A 23,297-nucleotide genomic window follows, 5' to 3' on the forward strand; every position below is an offset into this window, starting at 1 on the left:
ATGCATAACAAAAACACTGATGTCTAACACATTGACTTGAGTAGTTTTGGCTTTGTATGTCTGTTCTAAATTTATGTTCATAAATTAATGTCGAGTACCAAGAATGTTGACTGCACTGGGTGGGCTGTAATACTAATAGAAAACAGTTATTTCATGCATGCATACTGTGGTAATAATGTGCTTTTTCAAAATAATTATTGTGACATCTTTATCACCACACACCATTTGAAACTTTTATGGTGAACATTTTAATTCAGCAAATACATTTTTAAAAAAACAAAGTATATGTGTGTGCATATTAACGATAGACATTTTCACAAATATTTCATATTGTGAGGCAGAAAAAAGTGTGTACACTAAGGGTTCATGAGATCATTAATATACTGACATGAGCTAAGAATAAACGATGCTAGTACAGCATAGTTCAACATCTACTAATTCATTATTAAAATCCAAACTCATGCCTAATTGTTATCATTAAAGGCAATAAGTTACCATGAACTCAGAATTAACAGCTTTATGTTCATTAACTAATGTTAACAAAGATTAATATATAAGGAAATACATGTATTGTTCATTGTTTGTCACATTAACATTAACTAATACAACCTTATTGTAAAGTGTTACCTTTTTAATAACCTGTGTGTACATATTATCACATAGTCTGCTATATCTTGAATTATATAAACAAGAGAACTTATAATCGCATTATAATTTTGTCAATTCTTTAATAAATCAATTTATAAACGATAATAAAAGTGATTTCCCTGTAGCTCGTTTTTAAGTGGTTAAACTGTTGGTGTTACAAATTTAGCCAATTTTCTAGCAGTCCACAGTCTTCCCTTGTTTAATCTGAAGAAAGGGTAGCGGAAAAGGTAAAGTGATAAATGAAGGGATGATAAAGAAAACGCCTATAGCATGGTACGATTTAACCGTTCGGCTTCGAAATAATCGGCAACATCCTGAGTGAACTCCCCCTCCTCTCTCTCTCTCTCTCTCTCTCTCTCTCTGATTATTACTGCTGGGCTTTGTGGGCGGCTGTGGGCCGTAATTAAAATACTTCCAGAAAGAAACAGCCGACCACATCAGAAATGCAACCCTCTGTCAGGATCAAACCACATCAAAAGCGTCTCTCTCAGAGATGGTCACCAGAGCGGCTGGTGATGTACATCAGTAGGCTCATATATACTCTCCGTCTAGTCTGACACACACACCGGGTCTGAAGCGCGACTAATAAGTCATTAATAGCAGCTACCTGCTATAAAAGTGTGTGGCGAAACAATCAGGAACGCCAAGTGATGTATGGAAGACGAAGACAAATGAAGGGTGCCTTCCCACGAGGTTTTCAATAGCATGCGCTGGTGTTACGCCAAAGGGCAGGGAGATTTGTAGATGATGGTGCTAATTACGAGAATGGTAACCATAATGCGACCAAGATGGAAGCAATTTAGGCAGAAGTCATTTGCGTGTTGCTCTTCCACCCACTAGCAGCACACACCAGGAGCTTGAGTGTAAGTGGCTGTAGGGCTTAGAGTCGCACTTGCAGTCTGGTTCCTGAGAGAACATGCATGTCGTCTACCGCAGTTTTAGTTTCCATGGCCTGCTTGACTAAATGGAAATTGCCGTGAAATGTGTTTGAGAGGGAGTGGAATATGTTTATTTTCAAAAGCAGGACAGAAACTTCGGGAGCCGGCATTTGGATTTATCTTCTCAAAAGGCAGGAAAACGTAGCCGCGTTTTCTTTACGGATAGCAGTGAATACAAAAACAGGTCTTGATCGGTTCATTCAGAGCATCCTGTAGTCTGTAAAATATTTCGATTGATTACTTGAAAGGAGCTTCGGGTTGATAGTCTGCTGTTTCAAGAATATCATTCATATTGAGCACCAATTTAATATCACATTCTGTTAAAATAGTAATATAACAAGAGAGAAAAACGAGGGGTTGGATTTATCTGAAGCTTGATTTGTATAAACTGAGTTTATTTTAATTTATTTTTCAAACAAATAAGTTTTACTGATAACGTTTTCCGTTGGACGCGAGTTTGCCGATTAGTCAAGCCAACCATTTTGTGTTGTCAGTCACTGATTTATATTATGAGTCAGAAACATTCCACACATAAATGTGGATCACTGAAAGCCACGTGCGTGTGTCTATGAATGTTAACATCACTGTCGAAATGTGCCAACGAGCATGAAACGAGAATTAACAGTGGCTCACCCAGAGGTCAGTGTTCATGCTTAAATATAATTTTCGGACCTTTCAAACGAAGCAAACTCTGCCCTTGGATGTCTCTCTCTTTGTGATGCGGTTTTCCGCTGTAAGCCACCATGTGTAGTGCTGTGTAATTTTATCCACGCTGCAACCTCTTGGTTCACACAAGACTGATACCTTGCCTCCCCTTTTCCTTTGTATCAATTGGTCGGGGTTTGGGCTATTGTTGCAGGAGGGCTCTTTTATTTCTGTGCACACTGTCGATCAGCGAAATCTCACGATAGGCTCCCTGTGAAACCGACTGGCTCTTTTCTCCTCCTCGGTCAGATACAGTTTGCTTGGAGAGCAGAGTGGAACTCATGAGCACTGACGAAGCGAACCCATGCTGCTGCCACCAAGCCGGCTCTAGCAGATGACCGCGGCGTATTAAACAGAGGACAGAGGGATACAGCAAGATTTTATTTTAATGTTCGGTTAACTGGATGACTGACAAATGATACTTCTTTGATGGGACCCCGTGCGCCAGCTCTTTCTATTCCAGCGAGATTTTGCCGACATCCCGCCATGCCACAATGGTTATAATTCTGCTCTTGTTGTTACTGAGCTTCTTGGATCCGAGTTTGGAGGAATCTCTGGCTCCGAGGCAGAGCAGGACCCCAAGGGCGCCTTGTGCCAGGGGCCAGGCGTGTGACCCAAGGCAGCGGCGAGATGCTGGTGGACGCGGCGGGGTTTACGAGCACCTCGGAGGAGCTCCAAGACGCAGGAAACTTTACTGCGCCACAAAATATCATTTGCAAATTCACCCGAACGGGAAAATAGACGGATCTCTTGAAGAAAACAACCCTTTAAGTGAGTAAAGCGTTTGATATTTGAGAATGTCAGTTTTATGTGTGGTATGATCTGAGTTCACGAGACTTGCGTAATTGTACACTGGAAAACATTATGCGCTGACATTATTCGAGAGACAGCGCCTTGCGCATTAAATAATTAATATTGAACAATAAATCATACTGTCTGCTATATATTAAATGAAGAAACAGAATCGTTTTAATTCGGTTTCTTGCAGCATATACCAGTTTAAACAGTTATTACCGCTAGCTTAAAACTAAAAATCTGATTTTAAAAAACGATGCAACAAAATAGGTCACTGTTTCATTATTTTGTGACAACAGGCACTTCAAATCACTTTTGCTCAGCAGATCTGTTAATAAATGTGCTATTAGAGTGGCATACATTTTGGAGCCTACATCGTAATCTTCATTTGTCTTTTTTTTATTTTTAATTACAACATTCGTTTATCTGTCTTAGTTTTCCAATTAGTCAAATCCGAGTGCCCATGAACAATTACCATATGAAAACAGGATTCAACAGACAGTTTAACATAATGACTTAGACAACGGATGTGTTTATCCAACGTAAAAGGATGATTATTCGAAACAGAAGAATGAGGAGAGCCATTAATCAGTGTGGAAAAAAAGGATGAATAAACATCCTCTTTAAGAGGCGTTTAGTGTCTGTATATCTAACCTGACAGCGTATGTCGTGTAGACTGTAACTCAATCAACGAAAAACTAATACACATATAAATTAAATTAAAAAATGAACATATGCGTCATACTCTTTTGCAATCAATTATAACGAAAACATACACTTCCTTGCCTTTTTACGTTTATTATTACCATAATCAAGATTAGTTATAGTATTTTACATTAAGGAAGAAGTATAGTTTATTACGAATTTAATACGCTAAAATGATTTAGTAAAAAATATTTATAACAAATAACTATTCAAGTAATCAAGCTTAATCACTAACCGTTATTTATTTTTAATGATACAAATAAATTAATTACTTATTAAAAATACGCTTTCAGACATGGTAAATTTGAAAGCTTTCAGATGAACTCAGTTGAACTTGTATTGAGTTCTAAAGATCATACTGCAATTTAAACTGCTATTATAAGTGTTTTTCCCATTTATAGCATGCGCACTAACTAGTGATCCACTCTTTTCCCAAGGTATACTCGAGATCACAGCCGTCGACGTTGGTGTGGTGGCAATCAAGGGCCTGTTTTCGGGAAGATACCTGGCTATGAATGAGAAAGGACGTCTGTATGCTTCAGTAAGTGTTATGTCACGTCGGGAAAATCAAGTAGCTGATATTCGGCTAGCAGTAGGATCAGATAACGACTAGGGCTATTTGAGGCTATCGCCACATGGTGGTGTTTTTCAAGCGGAACGAGTATGCATGCCCACATGCTGCTAGATTACTGAGAGTTTGATTACTCAGTTTTGTCTCCCTCACTGGAGACCATGTCACTGAATTTTCTGGTCAGCAAAGAGTGATGACCACATCCACAGTTGCAACTTTAACCCATTTACAATGAGTGTTTGATGCAATCCAATGTGAAAACAGTTTAAACATTAATCAAACATCAAAAGCTTTGAACCACTTTGTAGCATGTCCAGTCAAAGCTGATAAGTAATATGTATTTTTAACTCTTTTAGGAAGTCTTCAACCGAGAGTGTGAGTTTCTGGAGCGCATTCATGAGCTAGGCTACAACACTTATGCATCACGGCACCATGCGACCACCCAGCCTCCTCCAACAGGGTCCGGCGCAGGGGGCAGCAAACGCCGTGCCAGTTCTAAGAGGCAGTGGTATGTGTCCATCAATGGAAAGGGACGGCCCAGGAGGGGCTTTAAGACACGAAGCACGGACAAAGCTTCCCTCTTCCTGCCCCGAGTTCTGGGCAACAAGGACCATGAGATGGTGCGCAAGCTCAGAGAGAGCCAGCGGCACCAAACAGGCTCTCATAGGGCCCCTGTCGGTCGAGCAGAGCGCAGGAGACGACGACACAGGGGCTCCAAGGGCCACAACAGAAGGGCTGACATTTAACACTCTCTTGCCACAGATGGAAATCCACAGCCACTGAGAGTCCAAAACAAGAGTCACATGGGACAATTTTTTTGGGAGAGGATGATTTCGAAGAAAATCTTTTGGGGAATTACGTGGCAAGAAGAGCGAAGAGATTCTTGAAATAATAATAAAAAAGACAGTCCAAATAGGTTCATGTGACCAAACTCAACACTACTGAAAGACGTGTAATTATTGTACATAACTGTATAGCAATTTACTCTTTTATTTGAGCAAAATAGCAGAGTAAATGTTTGTAATCACAGATTAGGATGTTATACAAGTGCTTAACAGTGTCGATGATATGTTATGTATCGGCTTTATAGGTGGTGTACAGACAAGCACTTTTTCCTTATCGAAGTATAAACTAGAAAACAAAGATCCACACACATAAAACAGATGCTTTTTAACTCACATGTGATAGGCTACTGTTCTTAAACTGCAATCAGGAGTACTTTGTATATTACTAATGTAATACATATTTATTTTTGTTTATATGTTTCTAAGTTATTGATGACATAGTTTCTACCCTTCGAATATTAAAGAATTTTCTTCAGAAGAGATTAGTAGTTATCATTGTTAGAATAATACTGTTATCTTTGAACAACTGAACAAACCCTTAAGAGTAGACTCCTCAGTTTTCTATCCCTTAATACAAATTTGAGTCTAAACAATATATATAATGGAATCAACTCTGAGGCATAGTATTGATAAATATCATATCTGTATTGAACACTGTAAGCAGGGTAGCCTAATGCATTAAAACGGCATTGTTTGACACTGAAATCTGGAGAAATGTCACCAATAAATTATATTAAAAAAAACACCATATGGTTTTATTCCAAAGCATTATACAAATGTACAACATAAAGACTAGTGATTGGTAAATGTTAAAATGTAGGTTTTTATCATTTGAATATCAATTTGAAAAGCCTTGACAGCTAAATTAATGTCGGCAAATGAGGCAGTGACTGCGGATATATTAAGCGCAAATGTAATAGTGATCGCATAGGGATTGAAGACTCTCTCTTGGGACCATCCCCCTCTTTCTCCTAAACTGCCTCAAATGACATCATCTAGATAAAAAGAAATAATATTAAAGAACTAGTGGGTTACAAATAAGTCTATGATTATTCATATAAATTGAAAGTGATTTTATTAATATATTTTTAAATACGAACCTATTTCGTGTGTTTTGCACGAAGAGCGGTTTCTTCAAACAAGAACAGAGATCTGTGCTTTTGAAATCTATAGGAGAAAAAAGGACGTGTTATTCTATACTTCGCAGGTTCGAAAGCTTCCTGGCGGTCACAATGGCATATCTCTGGGGGAACCTGGGAAGCCGTGTCGCATGAGACATTCTTCTTCCCTTTTCTAAACGACGAGAGACTGAGATCTGAAAAACAGGGCAATCCCCGATGATAAAAAACGTGTCTTAAAGTGTAACGCGTTGTATAGTTTGTTATGAATGCCAGACTCTAATATTACTCAACAGAAATGCCGGATAGTAGATAAATGGAGGTGTTTGAATAAACCTTTGTGTTGCCCTACTGATACCTTATTTTTCACATAGCCATAAATACACGGGATGCGAGATCAAAGCTTTCCGCGACGTCAAAATTATATTCTTTAGTCGCTTCGATCACTCAAAAACCGAGGAGTGCTTTCTTTCCTCTCTAAGCCGTACACAGGAATCAGAGAGTAAAATTCAATACCTTTAAAGACCTTTTTAAAGACTCGTTCTATACATTTTAAGACCTCATCGTCACTTTAGGTCTGAACAGGTAACATTGGCGACGTTTTAAATATATTAACTACTGATTGTAAGAAACTAATCCTAAACTAAAACATTATTCATAAACTATATAAAAATGTTAATCCTGAGGGTTTTGCATAGAACAACAGAAATAATGGTGCTGCTTTGGTTACTGCAGTAAACAAAGCAGTGTGACATGAAATATAGCAGGATTTTATCGACTTTTCGATTTTATCAACTATAATTATACAAGTGTATATTAAAAATGCATGATGCAAAATTTAATACATTGTAGCAGCATTTAAGACTTTTTAAGGGCTTTAAATTTCTCTAAATTGATGTATCAACTTTTAATACGTTTTAAGACCCCGCGGACACCCTGCATTAAAAATGATAAGAGTTTTATAACAATTATCACGAATGTCGGGGTTTGTTTTGACAAATGGGTATTAAAAATTCTGGGTAACACATGATTAGCATATTCTTTAAAATATTTTAAATTCAGTAATTATTTTATTATGTTAAAAATACATAGATTTAAAAAGGCTGTATACAGAATTGTGCCATATAAGAACCTTTATTTGAAAATATTTTTGTTTCAATTTAAATGCTGAATGGCTGACATGAGGAACCAATGACACGCCAAGAGCTTTTCCGAACTCTCAAAAGCGTTTTGCACCCAGAAGATAGATAGATAGATAGATAGATAGATAGATAGATAGATAGATAGATAGATAGATAGATAGATAGATAGATAGATAGATAGATAGATAGATAGATACCACTGAGATTACAAATCTCAACAAATCTCAAAATATGTTAAGCCTATTCTCATGCACTATGGTCCTATAGTTCTACCTATTCAGGCACACGACGCCCCTATTAGTTCAGTGGCATACAACAAGTAAACAGAGACCCAGGGGTTAAGGTTCAGCGTCCAGATCGAGCGACTTCTGATGACCTGCCTTTAACAATGACGTGTCTGCCGCCAAGTCGAGGGAATATTAGCGCTCATTAACCCAGCTGCCAAAAAAACTCCTCAAGGCCATAAAAATCGGGTTGTCTGACGGGGCTCATTTTAGATCATAAATCGCGCACGTAATTTAAAAAAAGAACAGAAAGTAAAAATAATAATGACAATGATGATTATTAAAACAACAACATGAACATACGAATACAAACAAACAAATAATTGTCAAACATGAATGATTTTTACATTTATTGATAATTAGATTACCCCACGAGTGATTTCTCAGAAATTACTAAAAGCCGTGAGCTATAGTGAAAACGGCTCCAATTAAAATCACTGCGATTCAGTCTCATTCTTCTCTATCCTGAGGGCCTCAAAGGGCTGCTCCTCGTGCCCATCTAATTGGTATCGTCAGGAATTCCTCAAGTATTGACCCAGCGGAGCCTGAGGGGTCTTTGTTCGTACAGACAGGCCTCCTACTGGTCATCTTTGTGGACCTTGTAGAGTTATTGACCTCTGCACTAACATCACACTATATTGCTTCCAGCTTAACTGTTTTTTAAGTGATACATTTATTAATGATGAAGGGTTGCCATGTATGGTTATAAAAATGACACCGTTTATTGTTAAGATGCTTCGTATTTTATTGTGTAGTTACATCTTTTAAGGGTATTATTACAAATACCAGTAAAATTGGGCAACTGTGTCTTCATTCAAACAATCAATTTGCAAAGTAGGCCTGATAGTTTAGTGTAAATATAATTATTTCCTCTCTGAATTAGTCTCACTAGCACGATGTCAGGTTAATGCACTTTAATGTTTAAGCAGCTCTGTTAACATTTGTCAATTCTGATGGCAAATGTATTTCCAAAAGCCTCCCATAGAGGGAAGCACTGACTTATGTCCAGTTGCTGTCAAATCATTGAAATTTATCATAAGGAAATTGTTTTTGGAGAGACAATAAATAAACAAAATATTCTCATCTGTGTTTAAAATCAGTGAAATAAGATATTGTGTGCAGGGGCACGACAAAAGCGATGATAACAATATCTAAAGTGATATCTATAAAGGTGATTAAGTCGTAAAAAGATGTTTAGAGGGCCTGTTCCACTTTCTAAGGATTACACTGTAGTAATTTCACTGTATTATGATGAGAACTCGCAGTGGGAGTCGCGTGTGATAAATGGTCCAGTTTAATTCATCTCATACTAATAGAATAAGTTGGTTAACAAGGCCTGTCATCACATATTCCGTGTCACTGTTGTTCACCTGAAATATCTGAACCAAACCTCTTTCTTTTATCGAGAACTTCTTTAGTCTTTAGATTGAACATAATGTTTTTATTTCTATACACTGATGAGAGGCGGAACCGAGGCGCTTGAGCGCGACTGCAGCACCATGGAGAGCGGCTGAGAGTCGTGTTATTATTAAATTCACTTCATTCCACTGCTTGTACCTTGTTCAGAACATTGATACAACTACAGATATAAAGCAGTTAAAATCTGCACAGTTTTATACAATTTCGATCTTCCAAAAGCACGCACTCTTTTTAAAATTGAACACAATTACTTCAGTTCATGCAACACTTTAATTTTCGGTCCCCGTTCCAGTTCAAGTGCAACTATGCAGACTACATGATGAGTAAAATGGTGTGTGATTCCAAAAAGAATCTTTGTTGAGAAACATGTGCTATTGTCATGATAATTCAGCAGTGCATGCTACAAAGCACTGCACGCCTTTTCGATTTGGGCATCCAAAATAGGTCGTTACAACAGACTGTTTGATCAGTGTCTGTGCCCTCCACTTGTAGGCCTATATAAAACCGGCCACACATTCTTAGATCAAATGAACCGCTTGACAATACGACCCATTACTGTGTGCAGAAGACCCCCATCAGCAAGCATTTAGTCAACCGTCAGACATTGGATCAACTTTTTTGAAGTCAACAGATGAGAGTATTTTGTCTGGAGAAAACTACGTCAGGCGAAACATAGGCGGGCAAACAAGAGTTACGGCAAAGGACGTTTCTGTTTGTTTGGCGTAATGATTTGTACAAATCGACTCCAGTTTTAAAATCAAAAACTAATTTAGATAGGCTAACGAAGTTTTAGACATTTTAACATTCCCTCATATTAAAATGTTATAAAGGCTATACATTTAAGCTAATTGTTTCACAGTTTCATATTTTACTGTTATGCAAAAGTACTTGCATCGTTGCATCATTAGTTCATCCATCACTCACTTTCAATAGGCGGCTGGCGTGATTTTGCCAAGTACGATGCAATCCTGGATTAACATCTATGTGGATCCTGGAACGTCATTTTACATTTACATTGACATGTAGTCAATCATAGCAAACGCTTTTGTTCAAAGCGACTTACAATCGGGGAGAAATTCAGTGATTCAAGAAGAGGCAAAACAGACAAGAAGTGCTAGTTATACAAAGGAAGTTTTGTTCGAAAAATTAATCCATACCTTAGCCCTACCCCCTAAACCCAACCCTAAGTGTAGCTGCATAGCAATCATGTAGAAGTACACTCAAAAAATAACTTATTGGATGAACTTAATTTAATTGAGGGCAGGATTTCCATCCAAAAGTTTAGCACCAACTACACACACACACACACACACACACAATTAAAAGAAGTTGAATTGTTTCAACTTGATTTCATCAAATAAAAGTTTAAATTTGTATTTTTATTTAAATTAAACTAAACTCAAAGGTCTGATAATATCATGTCTATTACATGTTGTACATTTCGAAGTCTCTTAGTTTTATTTGAAGTTATCCTAAATTAACTAAAGAGCCATTTTTAAGCATATTTCATGTGTTACACAGTTGATTGAGACAGATCTCAGCAAAGCAACACGTTGCATTTTGTTAAGCTGCCAACCATGGGTGCTTCTGCAAGGTGGCAATCTCAAAACTCAAAGCATTACATGAAAATCTTCTAAATCTTCAAACTAAATTAAAGATTAAACTTTAACAAATCTTTCTATTAACTTTAAACAACTAAGATTACTTTCATTGTCAACATTTATCTTATTTAAATCCCACACAAATGTTGGGAGCTACAAATCCCCTAGTTGGACCAACACAATTCCTTCATGTTGTCCCAACATAAAATGCTTAAGTCAACTTAATAGTTTACAAATTTAAGTGGACTGAATAAAAAACTAAATAATATTGCCAAAGAATATACAAGATTTGAGTTGTTTCAGCTCATTTTAATCAGGTAGTTGGAACAAGCAGCAGTAATCCTTTTTTGAGTGTACATAACCCTAAGTGTAAGCCTAAACTTAATTTAAACTGTAAATGTATCCTTTAAATCTGATTAGCTGATTGGAATGTGGTTCCAGGATCAGCTATAGATGTTGATCCAAGAACATACTGGGGTGAAATGACATTAAACTTCTTAACCTTCCCCTGCCTCAGCGAAATGAAGCGCCAATTAATTAGACATAGGTTTAACCGGCGGTTGCCCATAACCCTGCCTTGAGAATGCACTGCCTCGTGAACACCCCAGGGCTGGGAAACACCCATACACTCTTGCATACTCATATAGACTACACCACAGCGATTTAATTAATCAAATTCACCTTTATCGCATGTCTTTGGACTGTGCACCCGAAGGAAACCCACTCGAACAGAGATCATGCAAAAGCCTTCTGGTCCAACCAGGATTCTAACCTGCGACTTGCTTGTATGAGATGAGCCACCGTGCAGCCCCTGCATTAGTGCATCTCCTAAATACTACATACATCTAAATTAGACACTTTTTAAAAATAAAGGTTCCTTCTTTATTATTTTTTAACTATAAATTTACACTACTTTGAGGGATGTAAACAATAACAGCGGTCTAAACGTATTTTTTTTTATTATTTCAATAGCTTCCGAGAATCCAAAAAGGTCTGCATATTGATAAATAATGTTATGATAGCTATTTTATTGCTAAGTTATGATTGAATTGCATCTTGATATATTTATGAAATAGTTTGACAACTAGCAGGAAATGTTCATGGGCCAATGACATCGCACACTGAAATGGTCTTCACCTTAGAGGCTCTGAACCCTCGATGCCAACATGATGCGTGTTTGATGATGTTTAAAATAAACAAATCCTTCAAGAAAAGTTCAGTCAAGACTTCAAGTTATTTTATTTTCTATTTTCAGCAACTAAAACTTGAATTTCTTTCAAGGCCCCGTTTTATTTTTTACATTTATTTATTTAGCTTGAAAGGGATTTGGCCTTTTAACGTAAGTCTTGTCATGCCACTCTACAACATGCAAATTTACTAAGTGTCTCTTTAAAAGTTGAACTTGTTTACACAAACAAACCCGAAAAAAGCCCTTCACCTATAAACAGGCGTGTGATTAAACCCTCTGCGTAATTTGCTCTAGTACAGTAAATACACCCTTAAGTGTTCATTCTTTCAAGTTATTTCAAGTTCATTCAAGCTAAAGTTGTGTTGAAGTGGAAGTGTTCATTCTTGGTGGATTTATTTCCACGCACAACATGAAAGCCTCTATCAACAGTAACTCAAACGACAATCTTTAGAGCTTTCCAGTAGGTGCTTTACTTTTTTGTTGTTAAGTGTTTTCACCATCCCCCCCCAACGGTCTTTCCGTTTTACGTCGCATCCTCTACACTAGCAGCAGGGAGCGCGCATTACCCGGGGCCGCGGAGAAAGCTTGACTCACAGTGTGTTGTGTCCAGCGGTTTACACGTTCTCCCCCACAAAGCAATGACGCACAACATTCACAAATACACACTCTTAAGAGGTCAGCAACAGAATTGTCAGGCTGAATTATCTAGCAGACCTTATGATGTCCAAAGGCTGCATTGCACTTCTTTACAGACTTCATAAATGGTTTGCACCCTTTGTCATTTTGTTAACAAGTCCTAATGTCATCTCGCATATTTTTTTATATTTATCCTTACAATGGCGTTTTTTCAGAGAACAATACTTTTCTTTTTAAACTCCTGCTTGAATTAGCATTGCAATTCTTTTGAATTCAACTTTTGTTTTATTCCTGTTATTGTTCATTTATAGAACAGTCTACTGTCTGACACTATAGTCTGTTAAGGTTGTGATTTCCGATACATCCTCCCTTACATAAACTATTTTATTTCTGTCCGATTATAGAGGAAGCTTACACAAAGGCATAACAACTATAGGTATATATGTTGAGGTTTTGAAAAGTGTATCAGCACTAATCCTAATTACGCGAACTATTTTTCAGTAACCTGAAAAAACAATCCTACTTTCCAGAGCTTGTAATCATGGCTACGATTTCCCTTGCCGACGTTGTGTGTTTATAGCGTGTTTGAAACAGTAGATGTCAAAAGATATTGGCATCATCACACATCTATAACCTATAGGAATATTAAAATGATGTAAATATTATGCACGAGATGACATTAACAGATTCGACTTTGAGTTATTTGCCTACGTTTGGGACTGATAAACACACCATACATATAGACAAAGCAAAAGTCTGTCAAAGTCAACAAATGATGTTTTATAGTAAGGGATCGGTTATGACGTTTGCGTCTCAGTTCGCACGCGCGCACACACGCGCGCTGTAGTCTCACTGCCCACGGCATGGACGTGCGCACATTATAAGGAATCAGTGTGCTCGGAGTGGCGCAGAAGGCTGCTCCGTCATGCACTAGGTAGTGTGTGATGTAATTTCGCAGCAGATATAAATATCGTCGGCAAGGGAAAGTATACAGCATGGCTGTGCGTGGCTAGAATTCACGGTCAACGCGGTTTTTATTGACAGCTTGAACAAAAGTCTGAAGTATAGTGTCTTGAGAGGAAGCCCACTGAGCGCGACTTCATGCCGCTCACTTGGGTTGACCGTAGCTCTGTCCGTGAGTAAGCTGTTTTGTGCGTCTTTTTGGCTGCCGACTCAAACATAGAGAAAACGGTGGCCGGTGTCTTCAACTCCTTCAGGCACTCACGTACCGCTCAGAAGGATGAGTGTCCAGTCGGCCCTCTTACCAATACTGGTCTTAGGACTACTGACAAGCTCAGTGCGCTGCGCTCCGCTGCCCGGTGGACACAGCGACCCCGTGGAGCGACGCTGGGAGACCCTCTACTCGCGTTCGCTAGCACGAATCCCCGGGGAAAAGAGAGATATCAGCAGGGACAGCGATTATCTCACGGGCATCAAAAGACTCCGACGTCTCTACTGCAATGTTGGCATTGGGTTTCATCTTCAAGTATTACCGGGTGGTAAAATTACCGGCGTGCACAACGAAAACCGCTACAGTAAGTTTAATCTGTTACTTGAAAGTGTGCTTGTTTAACGGGCTGTTTGAATGACATTTAAGAACTAAGAATGTGAATCACTAAAACGAATTAAGCAATAGAAACGAATCCTTCATGAGCGCAATCAGCGCGCAACAGATGTTATTCTGTACTGTATCTGTTTCCTGTACTAATATAACTTTATGCTATACGCGAATCCAACATCATGCCATGCTGATAACATAAACAAAGCCTGATGTGTTGCTTTCAAATACATTTCTCGAATCGAGGCAGGTGTGGAAGTGCACTAGCATCTGGCATCCTGCATTACGCACGCAACAGGTCTCTGTAACCAGAGCAGGACAGGAACCGGGCCAAAATCCCAAGCCTAAACTTAGGAGCGAGATAAACTTATCCTTTACAGTTGATTAACCCTTCACTTAAATGGTTCTTAAGTTCTTTAAATAGTTATTTTTTACATGATGAACTTTTTTGTTGCATATAATTTGAGTAGCTGTTTAGTTATTTTGTAATAGAAAGATATCCATTTAGAATTATTAAATATTCTCCAGATTACTAGTTTACTTTTTTTAACTAGCACAGATAGCAAAATAAATAGCTATTAAACGGTTCTTGGTGGAAATTGAAAACCTTTTAGAAGTTAATTTATTTATAATTTATGAAATCATGTATAAGAAAGATTTCTGTGTCCATAATAGTCATTGTCCATGCTCGTGTGCACAGTTAATGTATTTCCAAGACAAATAAAATATGACAACAGTATGTTAACAATATGACAGGGAGGCGCTTCGTGTTTCCACAGTCAAACTCAAGCTGTATTATATATGTTTACCTTGTTTGCCAACGTGCATCACAGGCTAAACTGTCATTTTATTTACTTAAAGAGGTGCAATTTACATTTTTTTCCTTAGACTAGGAAAATCTGAAGTGTTATTCATATGACGTTCATATTATATAATAAATAATAGTTTTTTTTTTCTGACACGAAAGCGTCAAAGAAATAAATGTTTTAAGGATTGACTCATTGGAAAAGTAAGTAATTTCGACTAAAGATAACTCTTGGGGGCTTTTACAGAGACATAATAGATGCAATATCGCATACGGGAAATTTGAAGAGGCGGAAAGTGTCATTTCCTTCAAAAAGGATGCTCTGGCAAGATAAACGTAAACATGTACAATTTTTAGAAAGGCAGTCAACGCTGGGAGTTGCCAGACAGGGCTAAAGATATAAGCCAAACAAGGTCATTTATTTTCTTTGTTGTGTGTTTCAGGTCTTCTTGAGATATCTCCGGTGGAGAGGGGAGTTGTGACACTGTTTGGCGTGCGGAGCGGGCTATTCGTGGCCATGAACAGCAAAGGGAAGCTCTACGGATCTGTGAGTATGAAATGATTTACAACAGGTTTCCGCCCGTGAATGTTCTTATCTGAGCTCGATGACATATCACCCTGTACTTGAGATGTATCCCCTTGCCACCAACATCCCCCTCCCAGTCCCACAGTCTCCGACAGCGTAACATTGTTAGACTCAGTCGTGCCGTGCTTCCAGTGCCTAGTGGTGTTTTCATTGTGGGATGGACAAACCCAGGAACGGTAGCGCAGTAGATCATTCGGACTACGCATTCCATTCTTAGCATTGCCAGCCAACACATGCACCTACTGTCCTTTCCAGAGTAAAGATGAACTGGCCAAAGAGGACCACCCAAACACCACTGCTGTCTTCTCAGATTCCTTCATGAACCAGACCCAGAATTTTTTTTTAAGACCCAGATATCGCGTAATTTGATGACAGTCCACCCTAATAGTTTGATTGTCTCCTAGAACTATAGTTATAAACCAAAGCTGTCTTTTTGATAAAACACTGCCAAAGTTTGTTTTTGTTTGTCCCACAAATTCCACTTCAGAACGACTTGGGTTTTATTTTTAAATTACAATACTGATATGAGAGAGTCTATTGAGATGTCAGTGAAAATAACGGCTATTTCCTTTCTGTTTCAGGAGCAGTTCACAAACGAATGCAAATTCAGAGAAAAGCTCCTCGCAAATAATTACAACGCGTACGAATCGCTGGCACATCCTGGGATGTACATCGGACTAAGTAAGGCTGGCAAAACAAAAAAAGGAAACCGAGTATCAACATCCATGACGATGACACATTTCTTGCCTAGAATTTGAGCTCATTTTGGACGGCGCAAGGCGGAGGAACGACGATGCACTTTCTACCAGAAGCTAAATGTGAGGTTAAGTGTATCGTGTCATGATGTATGTATATATTAGACTATTTATAACTGTTAGTTTTATATTTCAGCACCGTCCTCTTTCCGAGGTGGAAGGCAACAATTAATTTATTTGCTATTTGTTAATTTATCCTCATTGCTGCTACCACGTGTTCATATACAAGTGAAATTCCTACAAATGTAAAAATCCTATTTTTTGCACTGTTTGTGTTGTTCTAATACGTTTTGGAGAGGTAGTCAAGAAATACGCCATATTTAATTTGTGATTTTCAGGACAAACATTATTTAAAAGTGTTCAAAAGACTTATTTTCAATGTCTGCAAAGGACTAACAGCAATAAACACGATTCCTCGCTTCCTATTTTTTAACCGCAAAAAATTAAATATGGCGTCTACGCTGACTACGGTCCATTTGTCCTTCGTCGGAAATAATATGTAAGTCTTAGGTCAAGCCTCCAAACGTTAAGGTGTATCAACCCCCATAGTATTAGCACTGGAGCAATTGTCCAATGTCTGGGCTCCTTTGTGCGGAGCTCGGATCTAACTGAAGCAGTATCGGCTTACTCTAGCTTACTGAAGTTGTACCCCTTCAAATCTGTTTTTAGCTCTGCTGGGGGGTTGAACTTTGAACTTATCTGCAGTCAATCTTTGTCACATCTCTAAGGCTCTAGATCGAGAGAAGTAGCTTCTGTAACATAGAGACATGAATTTTAAAAATCCAAAGTTATTGCCATGCAGATACAGTATACCCAGAACCCTTTAGACAGACAATGTCAAGTTCAAGTCAAGTTCTGCTGTGGATTTTGGAAGATATAAAGATCAGTATTTTTAAGATGGTAACACAAAAACAAAGAAATGACAGTGTTGTGTGTAAGAGTAAGCGTAAATACAAATTTCACAACTTCCACAGTGAGTTACGAAGAGGCATTTTACCCACTTTGTTTGTCGTTTTCTACCTCATGCAGTTTCCAACTGACATTTTCCTACTTTGAAAATCAGCTGACACCGAATGTTTAGCTCTAAGTTGCTCTTCTGAGGCTCCTGCCACTCTGTGAAGTTCTGGCGGCCATTGCGTCCTAGTTGCGCCTTGTCACGTTTGAGCTATCTTTACCCTGTGATTTACTTTTAGAAAGGATAATCATGTTGGAAATATTTGCAGACAGCTGTTAGACTACACTATATGCTCAACAAGTAACCCTATATTTTTCTTTATATATTTTGTAAATATGGTGCAAAACTCAGAAGCTGCTTCAAACTTATATGGCGTTAGTTAAATAAATATTAAAATATGATACATTCATGCAGGGATAAACAGGTTTTCCATCTTATAAACATATATTTGAGCAACATTATCTTTAAAAAAAAAAAGCATTCCTTACTGTCATCATCAGGTACATTTCATTGAGAGAATCTAAAAAATATACCTGTACTTGAATATAATTCTGAAGTGCAAATGAAAAGATAGTCTTTTGGGCTTCAAGAAAACCATTTAAGAATTAAAAAAAAAATGAAGCTAAACTGACTGGTTGACCTTAACAGAATCAACACATTCGTAATTGTTTCATTTACTGTAATTTCAACTGTTACGTGTCCAAATTTGTTTCTTAACATGCCCTGCCTGGATGTGCACATCAATTAGTTTCACTTGATGACTCTGAGCTACCTAAGCTAATGCTGGAGGAGGGAAGGGTTGTCTGTCTTTCTCTTTTCCACATCTGTGCCAAACCTCTTTCCAATGGACGTGATTTGCATCAGTGTGGATGTTGTTTACAATAGACCCAATGGCCACTGAAGGCAAATTGCTCGTCTGACCCTCATCACAAATCACTGGACTTGATTTGTTTAACCAAAAAATGCAATATCAACAAGCACGACCTTAGTGAAAACAGCCACTCCAACACAACAATGTTCCGAATTTTGTCCGTTGCCATTGTCCAGATGTGCTTATGAACAGGGATGTATGCTGTGTATTGAAATCAATTTTCTCTGTCAATTCCCATAAGGTTTATCGATAGCAGAGCTCTAAAGTAAATGGGCTAACGTCTGAGTCCTGTCGTAGTGCGCTCTGAATCCTGTTTTACCAAATATTGTCTGTAGTTTTATACAGGTCCTGTTAAATATTGTGATGTATGTGCTGTGCACATGATGATACCCTAACTTAAATGGAAGTTAATAAATATGTAAATCATGCAGTCTGAGTGTTTTCAATTCTTCCAACAAAAGCAAATGACAGTTCTATGAAACAGTTATGACAGCTGTGATGGCACAAAACACGTAAAACTAGAATATCTTCCAGTATAACTATAGAAAGGGGCCTTTCCCTGCTGCAGCTAAAAATATGCTCACAGACTTGTGTCACTAGACTATGTGGGCCCGCCTGGAGTGCCATGCCTGATATTTCTACAAGGACAGCTCTGCCAAGACACTCTACTGCTGTTATTTAACTTGCCAAGGCCTAGTTTACAGATTGGGTGGTTTTGCCATCCGCACAGCCAAGCGGTCACTCCTGGGAGTGGAAAGCACTCTTTTGCTTGTGTGAATGTTTCCTAAGGTTCAGAAGAGGATTCCGCTGTAACCCTTCCAGGCATGCGGTTCCATGAAAGAGGACCCGTTTAAAGTGGTTTGGGCCCTTCCTTTTTCTGTGTGCTGACTAATGAGCAGATATGTCAGACTGGCCTTTGTGAAGCCGTGATTGGCTTTTACTTTAGATCAACTGCCAGGGCTATTGTCTTCCTTTAGTACAATCCACAAACTGACATTTTATGCAAACAGAGTTATGCATTTCCATTTTTTACTGGCACGTAAGTGTAGGATGACAAATGGAGACATGAATGACAAAGAACAATCCACATCAGCCCTAACATCTACTCAACTGTCTACTGTAGCAACAGTTTGATCTGTGGATATTATATATACATTTCTCTTATAGTTGTATAACTTTTAGATAATGTGCCTAATAAATAAAATGAAATGTTTATGTTATAGTTTCGAATAGTTTTACAACACTTATTTGATGTATTTATTATATTTTAATATTATGTTTAAATTTGATAAATCTAAATACATAATGATATAATTAGTAAATAATTAACTGTAACATATATCTTGAATACATCTATTAGAATGTTTCTTCATTACAGGTAAAACCATTTTTTTTACAAATAGAATTAATTATTCATTCATTAATGATTAGATGAATGAATTTAGTTTCTGCATCAATTAAAATGTACAAAATTTATTTTATGTACATACATTGTAAAAAAATCCTGGTTCACTGGACAATCAGTGCTTTTGAAAACACTTTTGGTTGAGTTTAGGGAAGGAGGAGGGTGGGTCAGTCGATCGGTCAGTCAGTCAGTCAGTCAGTCAATTGCCAGCGGCCTCTAGTGGATTTACGCAAGAACAGCAGGCATAATTGGCACTCGTGAGAGAAATTTGAGATCTGAAAAAACATACACAGTGGCCTCTTGTGCATTCACGAAAACAAAAACTGCAAAAAATTTACCTCCTGGGCATATTTGGCACTCTCCAAAAGGTATATAGTGGTACATTTTCAGAATGAGCCTGGGTTGGTTAAACTGACTTAAACCAGCTTGCATAACTTATAACTTAAGTTATAACATGATTAACTTAGTTTAATAAGTTATAATGAATTAAATACACATGCTGTCATGACTAATTGTTCATATAATCTTTTACAGTGTATAAATTATACTAATTACTGTGTATAAAATACACACAAATTGTATTGTACACACAAAGGATTGTGGCAAATAATAAAATCAAAGTTTACAATTAAAAATGCATGAATGACCCTGAAAATCATGGGTCAGGTAAATCATGGTCAAAAATGCTCAGAGTTAAAGAGACTCTAGGGGCCCTATCATACACCTGGTGCAATAAGGCGCAAGATGTGTTTGGTGCGATTTATTGCTATTTCAGACCAGCGCAACCCTAATTTTCACATTTTGCACCACCTTTTAATACAAAAACAAGCTTAGATTTGTCCATCTGTTGGGGTTTGGAGATGAATGTATCACCATATGGGGCATAAGTATAGGATGTGTGTTTGGATAGAACTCAATATAACAAAAAATATAACAAAATAACTTTTTGGATATAACAAAAAGTTATTTGACCACACTTCAATATTATTGTTCATTTATTCGGTAGCTGGAAATTAGAACTGAATTTAGAAATAGTTTTGAAACAAATCTTTGCACTTAAAATTAAATATGTAGGCTAAGGTCTTCAGTGGAGTGTGGCACCGTTTCCTCATTCACAAAAGTAAAGGAGTAAAGTAAAGAGTAAAAGTAAAGTAAAGAGAAAGTAAAGAGGCCGATTGAAGGGGACTCATTCTTTATCCTCGCACAGGTTTTCTCGCTAGTGAAGTGTACAGTTTATCTACTTACAAAGTCCACCATGTAAACACACCCAGAACTCATTAAGAGAATAAGCACAACTCTGTTAGACCATGCGGCAGAGCGCAAACCATATTTTTCCATCCTTAATTTTTTTTTGCGATATGTGCTTTAGACTTTACGCCTAGATCGTTAAAATAAAGCCCATAATGTTTTGAGAAAAAACTCCCCTAAATTTATCTTTGACAAATATATTATTTTGAGGAAGTGGCACCATATTAAACTTTATACTTAACTAAAAAACTTAAAATAACATTGCCTCATCTTAAAAAGCTCATACTAATAGGTTTTTCAGATAATAATTGTTGATATTTTAATTGTGCGGAAAACTGTGTAACTGTCAACTTTTCCACTTTTAGTTCTTTCAAAATACAAACTGAGCTTTTTAATTCAGAAATGAAAACATGTTTATCACAGTACATTCAAGATAGCATATGTATGAACTGCTTTATACACCACATCATCGATCCCTTATTTACAATACACAGTCTGCCTATTGAAACGAAGCTCTCAATTTAAAGCGGGACAGGCGAAGTGAGACAGGTGTGGTCACTTAATACACATGTATTCCTGGCCATGAGCTGTGCTAAAAGGAGCCCTATCATTGCCCAAAAAGAATGACAACTTTTTGCTCCAATAAACTTGTACGAGGGCTGTAAAGGCCTTTCTAAAAATAGTTTCTCCACACCGCCTGTATGCGTCAGTTTCATTGTCTGTCAACCAAATAAACATCCATCCACCTCTCAAGTGCCTCTTCTCCATTAAGTTGTTTGGCCCAAAACTGTCTTTATATCATAACAGGCCTTTCAAGTTCTCCAGAGCACAAAGACTTCACAAGACAGGTCAATGGCTCACAACAATGTGTTCGCTAACAGAACGTATATTGGGAGTAATTCACTTGCTGATGCTCTGGCAGCCAGGTGGAGGATTTGAGTAGGAGGAGGAAGGTGGAACACTTGGGCTACTGTGGCTTAGTCTGTGGTTGTGTGTATTTAGGCCTTCCTTCAGTAAGAACAGAGAGGTTGTGCCACGATGTAGAGCTTGTACAGTGCAAGCCAAGACCACTTATGTTACAAATAACACATGAGCTTTTGGGTTGATATTGTGTGTATTTTAAAAAGATTTTTAAACATATTTAATCTGTTATGCTGTCTGCATTTAGTTCTGCTTGATGTAGAAAAGCTGTGATACTGTGAAATGCAACCAATGAAAACATTTTTTTAGAAATGTAACTGTAAGTAGTTATTATGTATTATGATTCTTCTGAAATAAAGAAAAGAAATGAAAAAAGAATGAGAAATAAAAAAGTAACTGAGAAAAAAAGAAAGAAAGAAAGAAAGAAAAAAAGAAAGAAAGAAGAAAGAAAAGAAAGAAAGAAAGAGAAAAGAAAAAAGAAAGAAAGAAATAGAGAAAGAAAGAAAGAAATAGAGAAAGAAAGAAAGAAAAGAAAAGAAAGAAAGAAAGAAAGGAAAGAAAAGAAAGAAAGAAAGAAAGAAAGAAAGAAAGAAAGAAAGAAAGAAAGGAAAGAAAAAAGAAAAGAAAGAAAAAGAGAAAGAAAGAAAGAAAGAAAGAAAGAAAGAAAGAAAGAAAGAAAGAAAGAAAGAAAGAAAGAAAGAAAAGAATACAAAAAGAAAGAAAAAGAAAGAAATAAAAATGAAAGAAAAAGGAAAGACGCATAGACACAGACAGACAGACAGGTAAACAACAACAGACAAATAGACACACACACACAAACAGATAGACAGACAGACAGACAGACAGACAGGTAAAAAACAACAGACGGACGGACAGACGAACGGACAGACAGGCAGACAGACACACAGGTAAAAAACAGACAAATAGACACAGAGACAGGCAGACGGAGATAGACAGACAAAACAGACAGACAGATACATAAAAGCAGGCAAATAGACACAGTCAGAGACAGACAGACAGCGACAGTATGACAGACAAATAGACAGAGAGATAAAACAGACAAACAAATAGAGAGGCAGACAGACACACAGACATAATGAATAACGGAGACAGACAGACAGATAAATAAAAACAGAAAAATAGACACAGGCTGACAGACAAACAGGTAAACAAAAACAGACAAATAGACACAGACAGACAGACAGACAGACAGACAAACTTACAGACAGACAGGTAAACAGAAACAGACAAATAGACACAGACAGACAGACAAACAGGTAAACAAAAACAGACAAATAGACACAGACAGACAGACAAACTTACAGACAGACAGGTAAACAAAAACAGACAAATAGACACAGACAGACAGACATACTTACAGACAGACAGGTAAACAAAAACAGACAAATAGACACAGACAGACAGACAGACAGACAGGTAAACAAACACAGACAAACAGACACAAACAGACAGACAGGTAAACAAACATATACAAATAGACACAGACAGACAGACAGACAGACAGACAGACAGACAGACAGGTAGACAAACACAGACAAATAAACAAAGAAAGACAGACAGACAGGCGGGTAAAAAA

The 23,297-nt window shown here is 37.5% G+C and overlaps 2 protein-coding genes across 2 annotated transcripts; both read left to right on the forward strand.

Annotated features, from left to right (window-relative positions):
* Positions 1 to 1,421: 1,421 nt before the first annotated feature.
* fgf3 (fibroblast growth factor 3) lies at positions 1,422 to 5,924 on the forward strand. The gene is made up of 3 exons (XM_056462969.1): positions 1,422 to 3,062; positions 4,229 to 4,332; positions 4,719 to 5,924. Exons 1-3 carry the CDS (start codon positions 2,786 to 2,788, stop codon positions 5,106 to 5,108), a joined length of 771 nt encoding a protein of 256 aa, XP_056318944.1. The 5' UTR covers positions 1,422 to 2,785; the 3' UTR covers positions 5,109 to 5,924.
* A 7,567-nt stretch (positions 5,925 to 13,491) lies between these two features.
* Positions 13,492 to 18,554, forward strand: fgf4 (fibroblast growth factor 4). Its single transcript, XM_056462970.1, has 3 exons — positions 13,492 to 14,131; positions 15,403 to 15,506; positions 16,127 to 18,554. Exons 1-3 carry the CDS (start codon positions 13,837 to 13,839, stop codon positions 16,301 to 16,303), a joined length of 576 nt encoding a protein of 191 aa, XP_056318945.1. The 5' UTR covers positions 13,492 to 13,836; the 3' UTR covers positions 16,304 to 18,554.
* Positions 18,555 to 23,297: the final 4,743 nt, after the last annotated feature.

This window comes from Danio aesculapii, chromosome 7, assembly GCF_903798145.1.
Source record: "Danio aesculapii chromosome 7, fDanAes4.1, whole genome shotgun sequence".
NCBI lineage: Eukaryota > Metazoa > Chordata > Actinopteri > Cypriniformes > Danionidae > Danio > Danio aesculapii.

Bases quoted from the DNA above. Each gene is read 5' to 3' on its own strand.
- fgf3 (XM_056462969.1), top strand. From the start codon at position 2,786: ATGGTTATAATTCTGCTCTTGTTGTTACTGAGCTTCTTGGATCCGAGT. The intron at 3,063-4,228 runs GTGAGTAAAGCG...TCTTTTCCCAAG, and splicing joins TGAAGAAAACAACCCTTTAA to GTATACTCGAGATCACAGCC. The intron at 4,333-4,718 runs GTAAGTGTTATG...TAACTCTTTTAG, and splicing joins AAGGACGTCTGTATGCTTCA to GAAGTCTTCAACCGAGAGTG.
- fgf4 (XM_056462970.1), top strand. From the start codon at position 13,837: ATGAGTGTCCAGTCGGCCCTCTTACCAATACTGGTCTTAGGACTACTG. The intron at 14,132-15,402 runs GTAAGTTTAATC...TGTGTGTTTCAG, and splicing joins GCACAACGAAAACCGCTACA to GTCTTCTTGAGATATCTCCG. The intron at 15,507-16,126 runs GTGAGTATGAAA...TTTCTGTTTCAG, and splicing joins AAGGGAAGCTCTACGGATCT to GAGCAGTTCACAAACGAATG.